Source organism: Scomber japonicus, chromosome 20, assembly GCF_027409825.1.
Source record: "Scomber japonicus isolate fScoJap1 chromosome 20, fScoJap1.pri, whole genome shotgun sequence".
Classification (NCBI taxonomy): Eukaryota; Metazoa; Chordata; class Actinopteri; order Scombriformes; family Scombridae; genus Scomber; species Scomber japonicus.
Window position 1 is genome coordinate 21,897,532 of NC_070597.1, and position 21,043 is coordinate 21,918,574.

General features: G+C 40.3%; 1 protein-coding gene across 1 annotated transcript in view; it reads left to right on the forward strand.

Moving 5' to 3' along the window:
• Nucleotides 1-1,200: 1,200 nt before the first annotated feature.
• The window catches only part of pkd1b (polycystic kidney disease 1b), a 28,343-nt gene continuing 8,500 nt past the window's right edge, over nucleotides 1,201-21,043 (forward strand). Inside the window, exons 1-25 of the mRNA XM_053341123.1 lie at nucleotides 1,201-1,273; nucleotides 2,470-2,650; nucleotides 2,747-2,955; nucleotides 3,196-3,314; nucleotides 4,043-4,190; nucleotides 4,277-4,542; nucleotides 4,637-5,398; nucleotides 5,567-5,698; nucleotides 5,827-5,972; nucleotides 6,156-6,292; nucleotides 6,582-10,237; nucleotides 10,842-10,982; nucleotides 12,553-12,832; nucleotides 12,983-13,085; nucleotides 13,169-13,297; nucleotides 13,438-13,588; nucleotides 13,757-13,876; nucleotides 14,107-14,251; nucleotides 14,359-15,066; nucleotides 16,046-16,199; nucleotides 16,383-16,548; nucleotides 16,705-16,900; nucleotides 17,036-17,203; nucleotides 20,155-20,295; nucleotides 20,540-20,750. Coding sequence (XP_053197098.1) covers nucleotides 1,201-1,273; nucleotides 2,470-2,650; nucleotides 2,747-2,955; nucleotides 3,196-3,314; nucleotides 4,043-4,190; nucleotides 4,277-4,542; nucleotides 4,637-5,398; nucleotides 5,567-5,698; nucleotides 5,827-5,972; nucleotides 6,156-6,292; nucleotides 6,582-10,237; nucleotides 10,842-10,982; nucleotides 12,553-12,832; nucleotides 12,983-13,085; nucleotides 13,169-13,297; nucleotides 13,438-13,588; nucleotides 13,757-13,876; nucleotides 14,107-14,251; nucleotides 14,359-15,066; nucleotides 16,046-16,199; nucleotides 16,383-16,548; nucleotides 16,705-16,900; nucleotides 17,036-17,203; nucleotides 20,155-20,295; nucleotides 20,540-20,750 — 8,642 coding nt within the window. The remainder of the gene's footprint in view (nucleotides 1,274-2,469; nucleotides 2,651-2,746; nucleotides 2,956-3,195; nucleotides 3,315-4,042; nucleotides 4,191-4,276; nucleotides 4,543-4,636; nucleotides 5,399-5,566; nucleotides 5,699-5,826; nucleotides 5,973-6,155; nucleotides 6,293-6,581; nucleotides 10,238-10,841; nucleotides 10,983-12,552; nucleotides 12,833-12,982; nucleotides 13,086-13,168; nucleotides 13,298-13,437; nucleotides 13,589-13,756; nucleotides 13,877-14,106; nucleotides 14,252-14,358; nucleotides 15,067-16,045; nucleotides 16,200-16,382; nucleotides 16,549-16,704; nucleotides 16,901-17,035; nucleotides 17,204-20,154; nucleotides 20,296-20,539; nucleotides 20,751-21,043) is intronic.

The following is a 21,043-nucleotide window of genomic DNA, read 5'->3' on the forward strand; positions in this document are numbered from 1 at the left end:
TAAATTAACTAATTTCTGATTTTTCTTATTCACATGAACTATTTCTATTGACAAAGGCTCTGATTTGTTGTTCTGTGTTCGCTTGAGTGGTTAATCAGAGCCTCAGTGGTACTTTTTGTTTCATTATTATTATAGCTAATCTTAACAGTCTAAACTTGCCGATGCTGATGTTTTGAATCAAAAATTCCTTTTCTGAAATGCAGTATATTGTTAAAGTACAGCAGGCTCCTTCAAAATTGTGCTTAAGTGCAGTATTTGAATACACGTTCTAAATGTACTACTACTGGAATTGATTTTGTGCATCTCTTGCTGAAACTTGTATCTCAAAAAGAAAAATACAATTGTCTCCATAGCGATGGACTGACAATTCCCAACTATGACCGCCTTATCACTGCCTTCAACTTTATCTGTTCTCTCTCCGAGCAACACAGAGGCATCCTTTCTATTGAAACTGGGTGTATTTCTTTTGCATGAGTGCGTCACAAAGTCTTTGTTTGGTCAGTGATGAGGTCTTGGTGTTAGTGCTCAGACAACAGGCCACTCGCACAATGCAGGAGAGAGAACTATCTAGATCAATCTACATCACTTAAAAAAGTGACAACTCAAAAGAAAATACTGATCCCTCCAGATTCCCAAAACATATATATAAAAAGCAACAATTTGCTCCCAACAACACCAGCAATATCATGCCTCTTTGGTGTCTTAGACTTGTTTCTATCTGTGCCCTTAGCTGCATCCTGCCTGAGTGAGTCTGACTATTTCTATTCAGTGCCAGAGGTTTTACAACATGGTAATGAGCAACGCTGGCCTCCTCTGTCCACTCGGCTTCTATAGCTGTTGCTGAGAGACAAAGTAGAAGTCACCCAGGCGCTCAGAAAGACTGGAGAAGAGGCCTTTAAAACAACGACACCACCATAACTCACAGTGTGTTTGCAGGACAAGAGGAGGGGGTGTTAGTGGAGGGAAGAGCGTTGGGGTTAAGATAAGGGAGAGGGATTGAAAGGAAGGCTAAATAGTCACTTTTAAAGTTATAGAAGAACACTGAGAATGAAGAGTCTTCAGGCAGTGACAGAAAAGAAAAAAAGATAAGATTAATCCATACATTTTATGCAGTGATGGGAGCATGCTGACTTTTACAATGCTCTAGTGGTGATCAGGTACAGAATTTCTTCTGAAGGAGAATATGACTTTCTCTGGAAGATGACAGGCACGCTCGCTTCTCCAAAGCAGGCACTGTGGATTCTGTGTGCAGTTTTGATCAGCGCAGCCGGAGGTGAGAAGCTTCATCTTGTATTTAATTAGGACTAAAAATAAAAATGTGATGTTGTCTCTTTGCAAAACTCTGGTTTTGCTTGCCAGTGAGAGATAAGACTTCAGAGTTAGCTGCTGCAGCCCTCAAGCTCCACAATCTACAGTAGTTGCTTGCAGAAATTAAAACTTTAATCTCCAATTTCCTTATTTAATAACTTTGAATGCACAGTTGAGATTAGGTTTCACTATTAAAAACACAAAAACAAAGACCTGGGGGCATGATCGAAATGTGGTTCTTCTGGTTTTGGACTTACATTTTTACTCTCAGTTTTCCTCCACTCACTCATGAAGTTATCACAGCTGTGGTTTTAATTAGCCTTGTTTTTCATGCTTTATACATTTTTACAGATAAGTATTTATAGTAACTGCTGTTTGGGCTTTATTATTCTGGGTTATTATACTACGAGAAGAAGAAGAACAGGTATTGTTTGCAGCAGGCTTTGCACAATACACTCAAAACTTAATTTCATTTCCTCAACAAATTCCACACAATTGCATTATGACTGTTATAAGTGTATATGATCAATTCATTTACCTCATTCTATTACCTATTCTACTTTTCTATTGATCTAACACAATATTTATATAACACATTATTTTATTTACTTCCTACGTTATTGACAAATATTATAAATATTTTCTGTTAAATGTACTCACTGCTCTTCTTTTTTATATCGTTTTACAGCAGTGAGAGACAGCTAAAGTAATCTTTCAATGAATTTGGGTGCAAAATAAGAATTGACTTTACTCAAAATGCTGTTTTGGCTTCCAGTTTTTAGCGCGTATTCTTCAGCTCTAATTTCCTGATTAAAACAACAGGTGTTCACAAGTCATAAAATTGATAAATTACCTACTTAAAATATGACAGTTTGTGTAATCAATGCTAAATATGCAAAAAGGTCAGTTTGAGAAACAGCTGCTATTATTGCACATTCATCTCATATATCTTCTGATAATGAGCTGAACCTGCTGCACTCTATTATGTGTCTTATGAGCTCCACCTGTTCAATTATTACGAACTGACTGAGATTGTAAATTGAATCTGTCAAAATGCTCCGCTCAGAAGAGACTGATGTGATTCTAAATTTGGTTACATTCCAGTGCTGGGAAATGATTCCTCTTACATGCTGTCAACTTAGTGTGATTGTTACCTTCCAGAGGATATTCCCTGTCCAAAAGGTGGCCAGATCCACCTGTCCAGCCTGCGATGTTATTGGCTATCTGATTTGACGTCTTCATGGTCTGAAGCACAGGGTTTATGCCAACAGACACCAGGAGGTGATCTGGCAGGGGCTGACAGTCTGGAGCTGCAAAACTTCCTTCACAACTCCTTTCCAGTGTGAGTTTATCAATGCTCTTGAAAAAATCTTGATATATGTGTATTTTTATCAATTATTCCCATCCGTCCTGTCCCTTTGTTTCTCTTTCTGTTCAGGAAAACCACTGAATGGGTATGGCTGAAGGGATCAAGAGGAGTTGGGTCTGGCCACGTTGGAGATGTGGAGTCAGTGAGTCCTGCACTGTGGGACAGAGGCAGCAAGAGTCAGGGGGTGTGTACTCAGATGGCACTTGGGACATTAGAACAATGGAGGAAGGCTCGATGTGCTGGACAATACCGCTTCCTCTGTGAAAAAGAAGTAACTGGTAAGACTTAAGTTTCACTAGAGAACACCAAGGACACACATTGATATAAAATACCCTTCAATGATTTTGTAAAATGTTGAAAATAACAGCTCCCAGGCATCCCACATGCTGTAGTTCAGTGAGTAGAGGATGACACTAACACTACAATACTCCTGTTTTATCCTCATCTATGGCGGCTCATATTTGTAATGTCTATTCATAGTAACATGGTGTAATGTTGGTTAATCTCTCTTTGTGCAGAGTCTTTACCATCTATGGACAGCTACCTGACAGGACTGGTTCTCATGACTGGTGTCTTTGCCCGGGCACAGATATATCCCCTTCCAACTGTCCCGGATATTGGACAACTCACAGTGGAGGTCAGAAAAGTCACATTCAAAAACATTAGCTGCTGATTTAAGGGGTCAAGACCCCTCAAAGGCATGCAATATTAATCTGAAAGGTTGCAAGATGAATAACCATTAAAGAAAAAGAAAAAACATTGTGGGTACAAAAAAAAGCTTATTTATTTCTAATTCGTGAAGAGTATTGCTTGGCTATAAAGGGAGGGCAAAATGGTTGGGAAGTAGAGGTCTTAACAATTGTTAAGTAATAGTATATTAGTATATTAGTATAACAGTATAATAGTATATTTAATTTTATGTTGAATTAACTCCTGTTTGAGTCCTTGAATTTCAGAGTTTGTTTTGCTGGTTTACTTTCAATTGCCAGTTTATTATGTACACCTCGATCACATTAATGCAATCTAATACAGCAACCCTGCAGCAATAGCATACCCTTACAGAAGGTATAATGTTAAGCTTTTGTTAAAATGGTTTACTAAATGTACTGGCGAATATGTCTATCTTTTATCCACCCCATTTATATCAGTGAGTGGAAAACAACCACAATTCAACAGAAGCACAAACTTCACCCTCCAAAACAATCCACACCACTTGAATGTATTCTATTTTACTATTTTCGTGACCATACAGCAGCGTGTTACAAACAAACATGTATATTTTTCATTGTGTATTCATATTGATATGCTCCTGTCATTTACTCTTATACTTATCATATTATTATATCTATATGCAATGTTCCACAGATGCAGCTGTTCCCAGGGTTATGGTTTAGTCATGCAGGTCAGCTGACATCAGTGGAGCTGGTAGTCCAGCCCAGCCCACTGTCTTCTGTGGCCCGTGTCCAGATCCTCCGACCCTACTGCAACCCCAACCACCACCTGGTACCTCCAGGTACAGAACAGCAGTTAGTATGAATGCTTTCTGAAATCTCCTGTTTGTTACATACTGTAGGTAATAATCTCCTCTTTGCGCATTAGGTTGCAGCTCCCTTCTTAATCCGTTCAGCTGCTGCTCAGCAGTACCGCTATGTAATACCACAGGGGGCTGCAGCATGGGCCAGTACTGGTGCCACCTGCTGGAAGTCTGTGTGCCCACCACCAGTCCCTGCAGTCCCTACGATTCTGCAGCAGCAGAACGTGGCTTTGTTTTACCTCCCAGATACACCGCAATACCACCCTTCTACCACCTGGTAGCAGATATGCCTCTGAGGATAAACCCTCACTCTGAATTGAAAACTATAAGTGTAAGTTATTGGATTATCTTGCATCCATGATTGACTATATGATGTTTGAAGGCCAGCTATATCAAAATAATTATTCATATTTTTTCCATAACAGTTGCTTCTTCCAGAGCGAGCCATCATGGTATATCCTGATGATATTGTGGCAATACAACATACTCGCAACTCTGGAACCTTCTTACATTGCCTTAACAGTGACGCCTCTCTAAACTCCCCCTGGCGCCAGAGTTACCTGTCCCTTAGGAGGACGGAGTGGGGAGGATGGTGGGAGGGAGGCCTCACTTCTCTTCCCCAAGAAAGCCGGTGGGTTGATGGGGTGGTGTGTGATCTGAAGATGCTGTATGTGGACATTCTTCACAAAGGTACTGAGCATGATGACAGCTTTGGCTTCACCAACACAGAGACAATTACACCTGATATTGGGGCCCTGACTACTGGTCCTACTCCAAGTCAAAGATCTAAATTTGGGATAACCGTCATCTACCCTCTACTGGATGAAAAGAACCAGCTTAACGTACAAATAAACATCCAAACCCTTATCATTGTTAAGGTCCTATCTGGGGAGAAAGCCAGGATCTCATGGTCAGCCCCAGTACTCAAGACTGGTCTCCCCTTTCTTCATTCCTGCCCTGAAGAGGTGGTTCAGTCTTTGCCTGGCTGTAAGCAGCAGTCCCAAGATGCGTGGTTCTCCTCTGTGACTCTGGTGACGCCCTCAGTGGGGGACCAGATGCTGAACATCAGTGTGATGGATGGAGTGAGTTCTCAGAGTGTAAGTGTGAAGGTTTGTGGCTACGAGGAAGTGACAGGACTTAGTGTTGAGCCACATGGATGCTTGAGGATGCTCGTAGACACTCCACAGGTGAGGAAGCAAAAATCTCACACTGCACATTGCATACTGCACACTGCACATTGCACTTATTTGATCAAATATGTTCGACATTCTGTCTAAGAAATGCAGCTGTGAAAAAAATCATATTTGATTATATATTCTAAAATATGGTATCTTTTTGATATTTGTACATTGTAGTCATTTTCAGCCAAAGTGGAGAGTGGTTCATCAGTAAAATTCACATGGGTAATTGACAACCTGGAGTTGTTTGCCTATGAAGGGGAATCTTACAGTGTAGTGTTCAAGAAGCCTGCTAAGTATATGCTCAGGGTAAGCTACTTAATTTGTCTTCATGTTAAATTTGCTCAAGTACTTTTTATCACTTGTCATTTTGATGAGTTAACAAACATTTGTAAATTGTCTGTTAGGTAACTGCATCCAACCCTGTGAGCTCTCAGAGCGAACAAATCCTTCTGACTGCTGATGAAATGACCCCATTGGCAGAGCCAGAGTTCCTGCTTGTGAGGCGAGTCGTAGCTTCAGAAGATCCTTATCTATACACCCTCAGGGTGAAAGTGGACATCTCCCTCCCAGTCACCTTCAGGTACAGTCTGTCTCTCATATATACTTTATATTTTATTGCATTTTCATCACTCTCTGAAATCATCAGAGAGCCTTATTGGGCTGTTCAAAAAATGTGACTATACAACGAAGAAAAAAACATTTGAAATATACTTGTCAAGTTTTGTCTGATATTTGAAAGTTTTATGTGGTATATGTGATTAAGGTGGGACTTTGGGGACGGCAGTAGCAATGTCATCCACACCCAATCTGCTCCATGTCAGACCATGGAAGGACTTTTGGAGAGAGGAGAGAAGCAGGTGTATGTCCAGGACTCAGTGAACTATACCTTTTCCATCCCAGGTAAACACATACAGAAATTATTAAAGCGGAACTAATCAATGTTTTTATATCAACATTGGATCAAATGATTAAGTGTATTTTGAGAAGTGTGGCTTGTAGTGACAAGCTTAATCCTTGTTTATTTTGTTGTTGTTATTTTTCTTAAAGACACATTTCACCCAAAAAATTACTTAGTTTTGGATATTTGGTATGAGTGTCAAAAATGGAACTGGGGTAAACACTGTTGCATGTACTTTATATTCAGTCCATCAACGCAAAATTCTTTTTGCTTTGTTTTTGCTTAACACAGATAACTACACACTTCATGTCCAAGTCTCAAATCAATACGACAACATTGACAAGTCTACGAAGATAGGTGTCTGCCCTCAGTTAAACCGCCTTCTTGTCTCCTCCTCCCCTCTGGTGCCACTCGTCAGTCAGATTCTTCACCTGGAAGCATCCACAGAGCCCTCCACCAACACTGTGTTCTACACATGGGACTTTGGTGATGGCTCTGAAGCTGTTCAAGGCATCCACAAGAGAGTCAGACACACTTTTGCATCTGCTGGTGTTTATAACATCACACTGTGTGCTAATAACACTCTTACTGCACTGACCACCTGGCTCATGGTGGAAGTTATGGAAAAAATCTCTGGATTAGCTGTGACACATAACGGACCCAATGAACTGAGCTCTGCTACAGATTTCAGAGCTGAAGTTGCAACTGGTACGAGTCTCATCTGGGATTTTGACTTTGGTGATGGGTCCCTGCAGGGAAACATTACAGATGGTTGCATCACCCACATATATAAGTCACCAGGGAACTATACAGTGTGTGTAACTGTTTCAAATTATGTCAGCCAAGCTCATCAGTCTATCTTTGTAGAGGTCTATAGGCTGACAGTTAGTGGAGTTCTGCCTACAGAGTGTTTAATGAGTGGAAGAAACACACAGCTTACAGCTCTGGTCAATGGGAACATATCCATATTTGCTTTCCGTTGGTTGTTTGGAGATGGGTCACCTTTGACTGTAGTGACAGGACAGTCCACAGTCATGCACACATTTGCTAGCCAAGGAGTTTCTGATGTTAGTCTAACTGTAGTTAGTGCTGTTTCAACTGTATCATACAAAAGCAGTTTTTGTGTTCAAACTCCAATAACTGACGTGGTAGTAAAGTCATCACAGGATATAGTGGCAGTTGGAGAAAAGGTATGTTTCAGGGCAATAGTTTCCCCTGAACAGACAATAGATTACCAATTTAAGTGGTTCAACAGATCCTCTAGTCACACTGTCATGACAGAAAATGTGTGTTTTGTCTTTAAAGAAGAAGGTATCAAAGAGGTATTCGTAACAGCAAGTAACAAAGTCAGCAACAAAACAGCCAAAGCTAGTATTACCATTCAAAAACCTGTGGGTAAGCTCTCTGTGGTGCATGATAATCAAAATAACACAGTGAGAGTCAATACATCAGCATCATTTTGGGTTGTCAGTTGCACTGGCAGCAATGTGTCCATACTGTGGGATTTTGGAGATGGTTCCCCTTCAGAGGAGGAGCAAAACGTGTCCCATATCTTTACCTCTACAGGTCAATTCACAGTCACGGCCACAGCATTTAATGCTGTTAGCAACGACTCTGCGACTCTCAAAGTTAATGTTTTACTTCCTGTTTCAGACCTTTCCCTACACAGCAATCCTTATGCTGTAGTAGGAGAAGAAACTCTTATTACAGCAGTTAGTAGCACTATTAGCAGCACCAACTACTACTGGACAGTGGAGGGTATAACTACAGCTAAACAGGGGACATATCAGTTTAGATTTGCTTTCTCCAAACCAGGAGTGTATCAAGTGAGGGTTATAGCCCTGAACTTGGTGAGTAGCAAGGAAGCAGCTATTTTAATTGAAGTCTTTGAAAGAATAGAGGGTCTTCACATTGAGTATCAGAACCTGACAAACATGAAATATGTACCAACCCAAGAGAAACTCCTATTCATTGCTTCAATCACTAAAGGCTCCAATGTTACTTATCACTGGCTTGCCACACAGAGCAGAATTAATCCACAAATGACTGGTGATGGAGAGCTTTTTCACCTGTTAGTTGAAAACCCTGGCGAGATTTCAATTCAGCTAAAAGCCATGAACAAATTGGGTGAGACTACCAACACTGTTTCTATTATGGCAGTGGAACGTGTAACAAGTGCACACATGACAACACAGTCAAACATTGTGGCAATGGGGAAATTAGTGAACATCTCTGTATCTGTAGTTACTGGGTCCGACCTGCAGTACCTTTGGTATGTGGGCACTGATCTTTTACCCCTCCAAACACATGAGCCCTTTCTTCTCAACACTTTTACAAGTTTAGGTTATTGTGTTGTTAAAGTTTCAGTTCAGAACACCCTCAGCCAGAGTAATGACACCCAACAGTTTATAGTTCAGGCAGAAGTAGAAGAGGTGGGCTTTAGAATCAATAACAAGAAACATCCATTTTATATCAACAGAAGTGCTGCTGCTTCTTTCCATGGGTTTATCCACAAGGGTAGTGATTTACACTGGGACTGGAGAGTTAGAAGTTCCACAACAAACCTTTTTAACACTAACAACCAGACTTTTACCTACTCATTTTTACATGAAGGTGTCTACCAGGTGTCTTTGAATGTCTCCAATGGGATAAATTGGCAAATGGTTTCACACAGTGTTACTGCCCAAGATGCAATTGAAGGTCTCAAGCTGAACATTAGTAAGTCTACACTCTGTACTGAGGAACAAGTTACTTTTATTCCATCAATCTCTAAAGGAAGCAATGTAAGCTTTGTTTTAACATTTAACAATAAGGACTTAGTTCATAGTCAGGACATTGTTGAGGGACAATTCACCACATCTAGCCTTCAATCAGGGACACATCTAGTTACAGTGAAAGCTTGGAATCAAGTTGGTAGTGCTGAGGTGTCAACTAGCCTTTTGGTCATTGAGCATATTCGAGATTTGCGACTTGTAAACTGTTGCTCTGCTGCTTTGGAGGCTCTGAATGAAATCCATTTCAAGGCAGAGGTTCAAAGTGGGTTTTCAGTCAACTACACTTGGATATTTCACTTGGTGGGGTCTAAACCTACATGGCTCGTAGGACAAGAAGTTATCTTTACTCCACCAAAGAGTGGATCATTGTCTGTTACTGTGCTAGCAAGCAATGGAATCTGCTCCAAGACACTAAATGAAACTGCTACAGTTGATTGGCCTGTTAAAAAGGTCAAACTAGTCTGTCATTCAGAGGGAGCATTTGTAGGATATGCTGTCAGGTTTTCTGCAACCGTGAATGTATTGACCAACCTCAGATTCATCTGGGATTTTGGAGATTCCACTGAAGCACTGGTCACAGACTTAAGCACAGTCAGTCATACTTATTATGCTGCAGGTAAATACAATGTTAAGGTCAAAGTTTCCAACAGTGTCAGCCATGTATCCAAACAACTATACATAGAGGTGGAGGCGCTTAAGTGTTCTAGCCCTGGAGCTTCTCTACTGGTGTACGATCAGTGTACTATCTTCAGGTCTAGACAGAGTTTCTTTGAAGCAAGCGTGAACATTAACTGCTCTGCTTACAAGACCACATACCTATGGGAGATATTCAGAGACCCAGATTGTACAAATAGCAATCTAGATCTCCCTGGGAATAGGGTCATTCTTAGTAATGCAACTTTACCTTTTCTCATACTGCCAAAGTATTCTCTCAGTGTGGGACAGTATTGTATTGTATTCACGGTTTCACACCAGGGAACTCCTTTACTTGCCCAACGAAAAGTCAAAGTTACAGTGGTCCACTCCCCACTTGTAGCTGCCATCAAAGGAGGCTCACACAGAGTGTGGCCCAGCCTCAGTGACTTACTCCTGGATGGATCTGAGTCCCAGGACCCTGATGTACAGCCAGGAGGGGAAGATGCCCTGCAGTATCATTGGACCTCCATGACAGTGGTACAGGCCTCTTGATAGTACAGCAACCTTAACGTAGTGAATTTCTATCATTATGATGAAAAAAATTGAAGACAGGAGGAGTGGTATTGTTACACCAAGTCTTTGTTACATAGTCACATTTATACTTGGATATGCAGTGTTATTAACAGTTGTGTCTTTGTATTTTCAGAATTTCACACAGTCTCATATTGAACAGCAGCCTATTGGGAGTGACAGCAGTAGATTGACTGTGCTCAGCACTCAGCTCCACCCAGGCACAGTCTACATTTTCACCCTCACTGTACACAAGGCTGGGAGGAGACCTGCCTCTGTCACACAGACAGTGAGTATTGCCTTCTAATCTCACACCATCCCCATGCAAAGGCATGTTTTATCTCTTTATAATTTATCTTCACTGTCTTGGGCAGTTCAGTTGAAAGGGGGTGTATGAACTTCTGTTGAACATCTCTTTCAAATTAATAGTTTTGGAAATGTGTCCTTGGCATACTAATCAATTTAGTCAACCATGGCAGATAGTTTGCTTCACAGGCATCTTTTCAGAGTCAGAATTTGATTTACAGTCCTGCACCACCAGCACCCACTGATATCTATCTCTTATCTTTAGGTAAGTGTGTATGCAGCTCCAGTGCTTCTTGTAAATGTGGAATGTGTATCCTGCTCTGTCCTCTCCTCCCATCACCACAACAGTTATACCACCCCCATTATCCTCTCTGGGCAATGTGGACAGTGTGATGACCAGGCACAGGTAATGATTCTGACCATAGCTGTCATTTTACACTTCCATATCACCAATTATCCCTAATCCTTAGAAATTCCATTGCCCATAATCTTGTGAAGATAATACAAATGTTGAATGTGAAGTTTTGTTTTTATATGAATGTATTTAAATATATTTGTCCTGTGTGTATGTACAGTAAGTATGTGAATATACAGAGATCAGAACAGTGCAAATGATCAGTGCAGGAATACACAGGTGATTGACAGTTTTTATGATGGTTATATTCCATTGGATGCCCTTCTTGGGAAAACATGGCTTTTGGGTCAATGCAATATGTGGGTAGAATATGTTTCTATGACATCTTGGTACAATTGGCAGGCAGTTAAAAAGTGCACCTTGGTTTTCTCCTCCAGCTGTATGCAGTGCATTCTGTCTGCCTGTAGCAGCCTCTCTCCTTGGGAACACTGTGCTCACCAAGTCTGTACATGGTCATGGATTTCCTTAATTTTGGATTGGTCACATTGGTCATTTAATTTGCCACTGGGCCTCTGTTTAGGGTCAAACAGCATTCCAGTTTGCTCTGGTTTTTGGTTGATTCTTTTTAATGTGTCAAATAGTTTTCTTTTTGTTTTCTTATAATTTGGTTTAATCTCATGAGGATTCTGTCTGGAGACTTTGCTTGTGTTTGTGAGACCCAGAACCAGCTGGAGGGGGCTTCTCTCCAGAGTCTCTCTGTATGTGATGGGTTTGTTGTGGAGCATGTCAGGGTAACTTTTCTTTTTTTTAGGGTTATTATAAAATATAAATGCTGTCTTTTGATTTTGAATAATTAGAGGGTATTGTCCTAATTCTGCTCTGCATGCATAATGTGGTGAGAGGATTTGCAGGATTCTGTATGCAGAGTCTCAGTTTGGTGTTTGTCCCATTCCATTTTTTTAAAACCTTGGTTGGCTGGTGGACCCGACCTCACAACTGTAAAGGGAAATAGGTTCTATTATAAAATCCAATATTTTAAGTCAGATTTTAATTTGGATGTCCAATTTGATGTTCCTTTTGATATGGAAAATGGCTTCTTGCCTTATGTCTCAGGTCAATCACAGCTTTTAGTTAACTGTGCTGCTGATGTTTAAGCTGAGGTAGGTATAGTTTTGGGTAAGTTCTAGAGCAATGGTATCTACAAAGAACCTATATTTGTGGTTTTGGAGGCTGGGGCTTTTTTGGAATATTATAACTTTTGTCATGGTTAGATTCACTGTCAAGGCCCAGGTCTGGAAGAATTGGTGCAGAAGATCAAGGTGCTGTTGAAGCCTCTCTTTAGTTGTAGATATAGGCACAGTAGGTATATTATCTGCAAATGTAGGTGTTTTTCTTCTAAGTTTATATCAAGGGGTACAGACTGCAGTATTGCCCTCATCAGTTTATTTATGTATACTTTATGTTGTCTTTGTCTTAATCTGGATTGAATCTTAGTACTGCTTAATTAGGTAGATACATTAACAACACAATAGCTTGTTAGAACTGTATAAATATATACAGACAATAAAGTAAGATATTCAGTGTTATTATGTGTCATGTATGTGTATGTGTCTTCTCACAGTACAAATGGAGTGCTGAGGACAAGACTGGCATGACCCTTGACCTTGATGAAGTTGTCACCTCTACGGGAAGACTTTCATCTAACTTGGTAGTGCGTTCAGACATCCTACAGCCAGGGCAGAGTTATACCTTCACTCTCAATGTAACTCAGCCTGGCAGAGGGTGGGGCAGTGCCAGCCTGACAACACTTACGAACAATCCACCACATGGAGGACTGTGTTGGCTGAGTCCAGAGTCCGACATACGTCCACTGGAGACAGTGGTCACTTACAACTGCTCAGGTAACACTGTGGTATTAATTGCATCAATATCTTTGTCATAGTAAAATAGTAACAAAGAAGCAATTGTTCTGCAGGCATTAGTGTACATGGTTAGATACAGTAACTGTAACTGTATTATTATCTTCACCAACGTATGTTCTCTTTTGACAGGGTGGCAAGATTATGAAAGTGAGGCCTCTCAGTTGTTTTATACCTTCCAGGTGGCACCATGCCAGCCCATTAGCACAATGTGCCCCATGCTCACTCTGTACAGGTGAATAGCGGCTTGCTTTCTGTCAAAATTATTATTGTTATTTTTATCAGGTTTGTTTAATCTTTCTATCTTTCTATTACTAGGGGCACTCGTTCAACATTTGGCAGCCTGGTCCCAGTGGGAAGTCCTGGGCACGAAAGAAACATGTCAGTTATCATAGTCACTGTGCTGATAGAAGACCATCTGGGGGCAAAGGTCATTGCTCTAAACAAGTAAGCAGAATTAGTGGCACATGTTTCCACCATACTTTTTTAAAAGTGAAAATAATTTGAGGCCATTAAACATCAAGCCAAAAGTCTTTGTCATGATTAAGTGATTAGTGAATACTATTTCTAACTCCTCTATTCTTCAGAACTTTGACAGTTGAAAATCTTGCAAGGGATAAAGTTGCAAGTCAGTGGCTTAGAAATAAGAGTCAGACTGAGATGTGGGCTTTAATTCAACATGGTAACCCTCAGGAGATCATCCCTTATTCCATTGCCCTCACCAGCCAACTCAATCAGGTAGTGTGTCAGCATCATATTCTCACATTCTAGCGCATGAAATGACACATTTAACAGATTATTATTATGATTAACTAGCTGTTCTCCATAAGAGAATGACTGAAGATCATTATTAAAAAGGTATGCATTCAGTATATATACTTATGACTTTCACCTACCTGTCCATAGATGGAGCCTGGACAAAATGTTAAGGAAATTCGGGAAAATGTTACCCAAACTCTGGCCTCGCTCCCTATTTCCTCCTTGCTGGATGTTGATCAAATCAGCTCAGCATTAGCTCAGTCCACTGTAAGTAAACACCATTTTACCTCATCATCCACATAAAAAAATCTGTTATCTTATCAACAATATTTTCTATAAAATCTATAACATATGAGTGTCAGCAAAGATAGATATTAAACGCGGATCATTTTAACCTGCTGCTACTGTATGGAGCACATTCTTATGTGTGACACAGATACACCAACAAACCAAGAAGATGAGGAAGGCAATTTCTGAATGTTCTTTATTTGCTCTAGGCTGTTCCCAGTGCGTTGGTGTGTGACGGCTGTCAGGAGAAGGTTCTTGAAGCAGTGGGGAAGATGATTCATGTAATGGAGGAACAGATGAGTCTTGGTGTTTTTCCAGCGTTTGACACGGGAAAGAACATCCTTAATGTCATAGGTGCTTGTCAATCACAACATCCCACCCCAGCTACTAACAGTTATATACTGACAGTGAACTAACTTTTACAGAATAGGTGAATATTGTTCTGTTTGTTGTGTTTCCAGGTAGCACTCTGGCTGCTGTGTCTGAATCAGCCAGTGCATTCAATTCTACCCCGGAATACTCAAGCACTCTGCAGTCAGCTTCAGTACTCACCTTGTCAGCACTGGACAATGCAGGAGCCCTAATGCGCTCTCTGATGCATTCACATGTTCATGGCGAGGCACCCCTTTCGCTCTCCACCCCTTATATCAGCACAATTGGTTTCCATGGAAATCCCTCTGACCTCCTCTGCACTCAGCAATCAAACATGTCCAACTCCTATCTGTTACCTGACAGATCAAAAACTTCTCGCCCATGTCCATTTTATATCCCCACCTCCCTCACTACTCACCTGATGAGTCAGAGGTCTGAGGTGGTGCAGGTTCTGTTTGGGATAGATGGAGCACTGGAGTCCAGCTCTTTGCTGACTGTAGCCGACCCTCCTATCTCTACCACTCTGGTTGCTATGGAATTCACCACGCCTCAGGGCCAGCCCATTCCCATCCAGGATCTGGATGCTGAACAGGGCATACAGGTCACCCTACCCAACAAGTACCTTGTGGGACAAGGTGATGTGGGTGGAAATCGAAGGGTAGATGAAGGCGGAAATGGGACATGTCTTACTGTATCACTCCCCACTGAAGGACATTTGAACTTCACAGTAAAAGCTGTGGACGGCTTGGATGAAAATGCAGGTTTATACATCTCCTTCAACTTCAGCCTGACACCAGGTAAATTCAATGTTTTTACTTTCTCTGGACCTATCTTTGTCTGTTTAAAGCCTTCATATATAGAGATAACTTTCCAAATTACATTGATGAAATGGCACCATGTCTACAATTTTACATGGTGCCTTTAAAGCTAAACTAACAAATGTAATTGTTGATATATAATTATGGCTCAAATGACTATGTATAATGTCTCCTTATGACCTTGTTTTGTTTTCAACAAGAGGCTTTAATAAATTCCCCACCAGCCCAGCATGAGGCAACAGACAGATAAAGTTAGTGACCAACTGGTAGGTGAGCATGGTGGAACATCTAGTAAAGCATCATATATTTCTCTCAGGAGTTAGTGAAGATCAAAACAGAACTGTAACGACAGTGAATATTGGATGTATATCCGTTAGGTGGCAACAAATTGTCTTAAAATCAGTGCTAATATTGCTCTATTTTTGCTGGATGTGTAAACAGGCAACCATGCTAACACGTTTGCCTCAAGGTGATAATGTGTTAATAAAAAAGGTTTTGAATTTTTACATGATCTTAGGATCTTCTACATGATTTTAATGCAATATAATTTTATTAGATTTATTGCCACTGGGGACACAAAAATCTGATTTTTTTTCTCATTTTAATTCTGCAGATATGGGCTTTAAATATATATTTCTTAGCTTCCTCAATTCTTTTCATGAGCTTAAAAATGATTAGTGTGCTACCATATCTCGATTAAATCTCGAATAAGGTAACAACCCACACAACACATTAAAGTATGAATGTATTTTTATGAATGATTGACAGTGGCTGTCACAGTTCAGGGAAGCTGTGTCATGCACATCATATTTCGGGATGTCTAAAGTTATTTGTTGAGGAATGAGAGTGAGCTGCAGTGCCTACATAATGATTAATTAACCTTACTGTATATCTGTGTTTTTGCATAAATTATGAATTTTAAAAAGGCTGTTTTTCAAAGTGCATTATTCATCTCTAGGAGCTACTCCAGTGAGCTTGGGACATGTCAAGATAGAAGTGAGCTCTTTAGTACCAGGGACTAATGCATCCCAGGATTCCCTAGTGAGAGTATGGCCACTCAGTCTCTCTGCTCTGACCACCACCACAGAGGAAACCATCTTTCTGTCGCCACTGTGAGTCACAGCCATTTTCTGTAACTCAATGCTCTGTTTGATTCCTCATTTTGATTAATTAAAAAGGCTTGACTGATTTGTCTTCTGCAACAGTTTGAATCAGACAGACAAACCTCTCTCTGTCACCCTGACTTCATCTCTGGTGGACAGTGGTCCTGTTCGCGTTTCAATCTGTGTGTTCAGCTCTCTGTGCCAGTACTACAATGTGAAGGAGAGGCGTTGGAGCAGTGAGGGTCTTCAGCCACTGGAGGGCAGCACACTCCACACAGCCCACTGTCTCACTCAGCACCTCACCATGTTTGGGGCCAGTTTGTTTGTTCATCCTGGGGCTGTTATTCTGTTGCCACCAGTATGTGAGACCACAAAGCATTACAACAACTGTTATTTAAGTACACTAAGCACACTTGATTAATATCTGATCCATTCCCCAATGCAAAGTGAGTAAATATGATAGTTTTCAACAGGCATTTTACCTTTTCCCTTCATCTGTGTCTTATCTGTCCAGTCAGGAGGACCCATGCAGAACATGGTGGTGGGAATTGTATGTGCTGTCCTGGTTCTTATTCACCTGCTGGTGGGGCTCATCGCCCACAAACTGGACCACTTGGACAGCCTGAGACTGAGCCAAGTCTCTCTGTGTGGCCGACCAGGGCTGTACCACTACAGAGTTTTGGTAAAGACTGGCTGGAGACGGGGAGCAGGTCAGCTGAGTTCAAGTGAATGGAGATGTTGAAGTACAATGAGAAAACAAATATTTGTCTAATACATTAATTTATGAAACCCCTAATTCCAACAAATTATATACATAATTTTAATGCAGTGGTATCACCCATCAGGCACCACAGCACATGTTGGCATCAGTCTGTATGGTGTGAGCAAGAGCGGCTCTCGCCATCTGCAAAGAGATGGGGCTTTTCAGCGTGGCAGCCTGGACCAGTTTCACTTAGAGACAGATGACAACCTGGGAGAAGTTTGGAAAATTCGCATTTGGCATGACAACACAGGTACTTGGACACTGCAAAATTATCCATATCTTTCTTTTAAACCTTGTCTTGAAAAATTCTCCTCTGAGATCAACATAATGACAGTCATTCACACAAGCAGAATTATTTCAACATCTGGACATATATTTTACTACCTATTTGATTGACTTTTCCAATAATAGGGCCTACCCACTGTGAGACCAAGTGACTTGTTAAAATTGCATTTTGTGAATACACTGCACAAGATTCTAGTAAAACAACCTGTTGTGTGTGTAATTACATGTACATGCAGATAATAATAATGTATTCATTTATATGTAACAGGTTTGGATCAGGTGTGGATAATGATGAGTCAGGGGTTGTTTTCCTGCATTTATTTGTTCCTGCAGAAGACATAAACACACATGTACCGGTCTTCTGGACTCTATCTGTACTTTCTGCTCCCTCATCAATGCACACAGCACTGTCTGATTTAATTGATTTTCTTTTACAATGCTTAAAAATGCACTCTTACACTTTACTAAATAAAAGCTATTAAAACAGGCAGGAAAACATTTGTTTTTAACTAATAAATCTCAAACCATAACAACCAATATGAAAACAGTGACACAATGTGGACAAAACAAAATAATGTATAGGTGGGGTAAACAGCGAAAATAATTACATTTAACAAAGGAAACATACCTGCAGAAGACATAAACACACATGTACCAGTCTTCTGGACTCTTCCTGTATTTTCTTCTCCTGAGTAGCCTAAATAAAATAACAATGAGAAAATTTGTGCTAAAATGCTCTGCAGCGCTGTCTGGTTTACATTACGCAGCAGCCTGCCGTAGTACAAAAGGCGCGAAAACAAAAACATCCATAAAACGTATCTTAATGGTTAAAACAATATAAAACAGCTACGTAATGTTAGCGGTATTTACATGATATAATATGCGCCAAAAATATCAACATAAATAGATCGTTTTTCAAAGAAAACAGTTAGAAATCACAGCAGCATTTCCTAATAAAACTTACTCTCATCAATGCAACACAGCACTGCCACTGTGAGGAGCTGACGCCATGACCTACGTTCCGCAGGAGGTACAGAAAGAGATGAGAGCCAAAAAGTTTCCTCAGGAAACGCAAATAAAAATTACCATAAAATAAAACAACTATTTGAGATTAAATTCAAAATAAATAACAAAATAATTAAATGATCAATAAAAGATCCAAAGATATAAAAAAGATAAAAATCAACAAATATAAGCCATAATATTAAAGTGAGGATACTGAGTTTGTCTGCCTGAGATTCCCAAACAGGGAGTTCCACAGCTGAGGGGCTCAAACAGTAAAGGTCCAGTGACCTTTAGTGACAAATTGAGATTTTGGAACCATTAGCAGGGCCTCGCTGGACAATCTCAGGCAGTGATCAGGCTCATAAGGAGTTAGCAGATCACGGACAAAGGCAAGAGCTTGACAATTTAAGACACAAGCAGTAAAATCTTAAAATCAATTTCTAATACAGGAAAGCAGTGAAGGGCAGTAAGGATTGTGGTGATGTGTTCATTTCTCCTAGCATGTGTTAAAAGGCTGGCAGCAGCATTTTGTATCAACTTCAGTCTTTCACTGTTTTACCTGCTGATATCAGAATAAAGCAATAGTCAAATCTGGCAAAGATAAAAAGCTTTGATGACCTTTCTGCAGATGAAAGAAATGACCTGATCTTGATTAGCTGTCTCAGTTAGGCAGAGCAAGGCCACAACACTTTTGTCACCTGTGTATCAAAAGACAATTCTGAGTCAAGTATAATGCTCAGGTTATAGACCTCTTTGTGGATATTAAGGCGCTCAGACTAGAGGAGAGATTGTTAACCCTGCGAGTGTTGGGGCCAGAAGGTGTCATTATAATTATTTCTGATTTGGAGTCATTCAACTGCAGGACATTTCCAGACATTCAATTTTTTCATCAAGGCAGGACATAATACAAGAAACATCAGTGGTACCAGGTTTTAACGTGACATACAGGTTAGCAATGGAAATCAATGTCATGCATATGCATGATTTGTAAATGGTGAATAAGAGGGGACCAACAGTAGACCCCTGGGGGACCCCGCAAAAGTGAGGAGTAGATCAAAAGGCATGTCCATGCATAACAGAGAAGAACCTGTTCGACAGATAAGAGATGAACCAATCCAGAGGCATGTTACTAATGATGGCAATACAGCTCTTTAGATGGCTGATTAAGACATTATGGTCCTGTATGGGCCTGTGTTGGCTACAAGCAGTAAGTCATTGTTGACTTTGACCAGAGTAGACTCAGTACTATTTACTGTAGGGAGCAGATACCAGAATGAAAATTTCCAAAATGTTGATTGTTGTTCATAAAAGAAATCAAGTGGAGTGGAGACACGTTTTCGAAAATCTTGCTTGGAGATGGATCTAAAATGACTTAAACAGAGGGATCTCGAGAGGGCTTCCTTAAGAGGAGATAAACAGTGGCATGTGTAAAATAGGAGAGGAAGGTAGACAAAAATGTCTGTCTACTGAAATCAGCCCCAACAGTGAACACTTTTAAATCCAGGTTAAAAACATTTCTCTTCTCCTGTGCTTACGATTGAGCTCTTTTAAAGCACTTTACATTTTAATCTTTCATTTGCACTCTTTGTCCTTTTAATGATTTTAAAGCTAATTTATTATTTTATGCTGCAATCATTTTATTTATGTCTTTCTATTTTTCTGTACTTTGTTTTTATTGTGGGGGGGGGGTTAATTGTATGTTTTAAGTTTCTCAAATGACATGTTTTTCTGTTTTATGTAAAGCACATTGAATTGCCATTGTGTATGAAATGCGCTTTATAAATAAAACTGCCTTGCCTTGCCTTACTGGTACCACTGAGTCCTTCTACAGGCTAATAACCAAATATCCGACCTCTACCTCGCTGTATGATGAAAAGTTAACAAAGTTGAATTTCATACTTGTGAATGCAGGTTTGGAGCCATCTTGGTATGTTCAGCATGTGGTAGTGTGGGACCCTCAGACAGACCACATGTTCTTCTTCCTACTGGAAGACTGGCTTTCCGTGGAGAATCAGAAGAATGGAACTGTGGAGAAGGAAGTTCTGGCCTCATGTAAGATTACATTACTTTTCACCTTTAGAAATATTAATCTCATCATGCAATGCTGGCTACTGTTTGAGATGAAACAGTGAGTTTTGTTTCTATCAAGGTTCCTAGAAAAGGCTACATTTTGTTTGTATTAGATATCAACTTTTTTTACCCTGTAAACAGGTGAATCAGTCCTGTACAATCAAATACTGACCCACACAACTGTCTGAAAGATCACATGTTCGTCCTTTTCTATTCCTCTTCCCAGGTCCTGAAGAGCTTTCTCAGTTTCGACGGGTCCTCAACTCCCAGTTGATGTTTGGGATAGTGGAGCACCACCTGTGGCTGTCACTATGGGAACGCCCTTCCCACAGTCATTTCACCCGGAGTCAGAGGGTTACCTGCAGTGCCCTTGTGCTGCACCTCTACCTAGCACTGGGGGCACTGTGGTACGGGGCTGTGGGCTCAGTGGGGCACAGGTGAGAATGGAATATTTAGTAGTTAAAGCAATAAAGCAGTTGTTCCCAATTCAATTTAAGCTATTTCAGCAATTCATTCATTTTACATAATTTCAACTGTTTTTACTTTTACTTTTTACTGCATTACTTTTAGCTAATTATACATTATATTTAACAAACTGTTTTTACTGTAAGTGTTTCAACCAGTTATCGATTTCAGCCATTTATCTTCCACTTTTAGTAAACTAATTAAACTTACCTGCTTTCTTGCTAACTAGTTTCAACACACTTTCAACTGCAATTTATACTCTTAG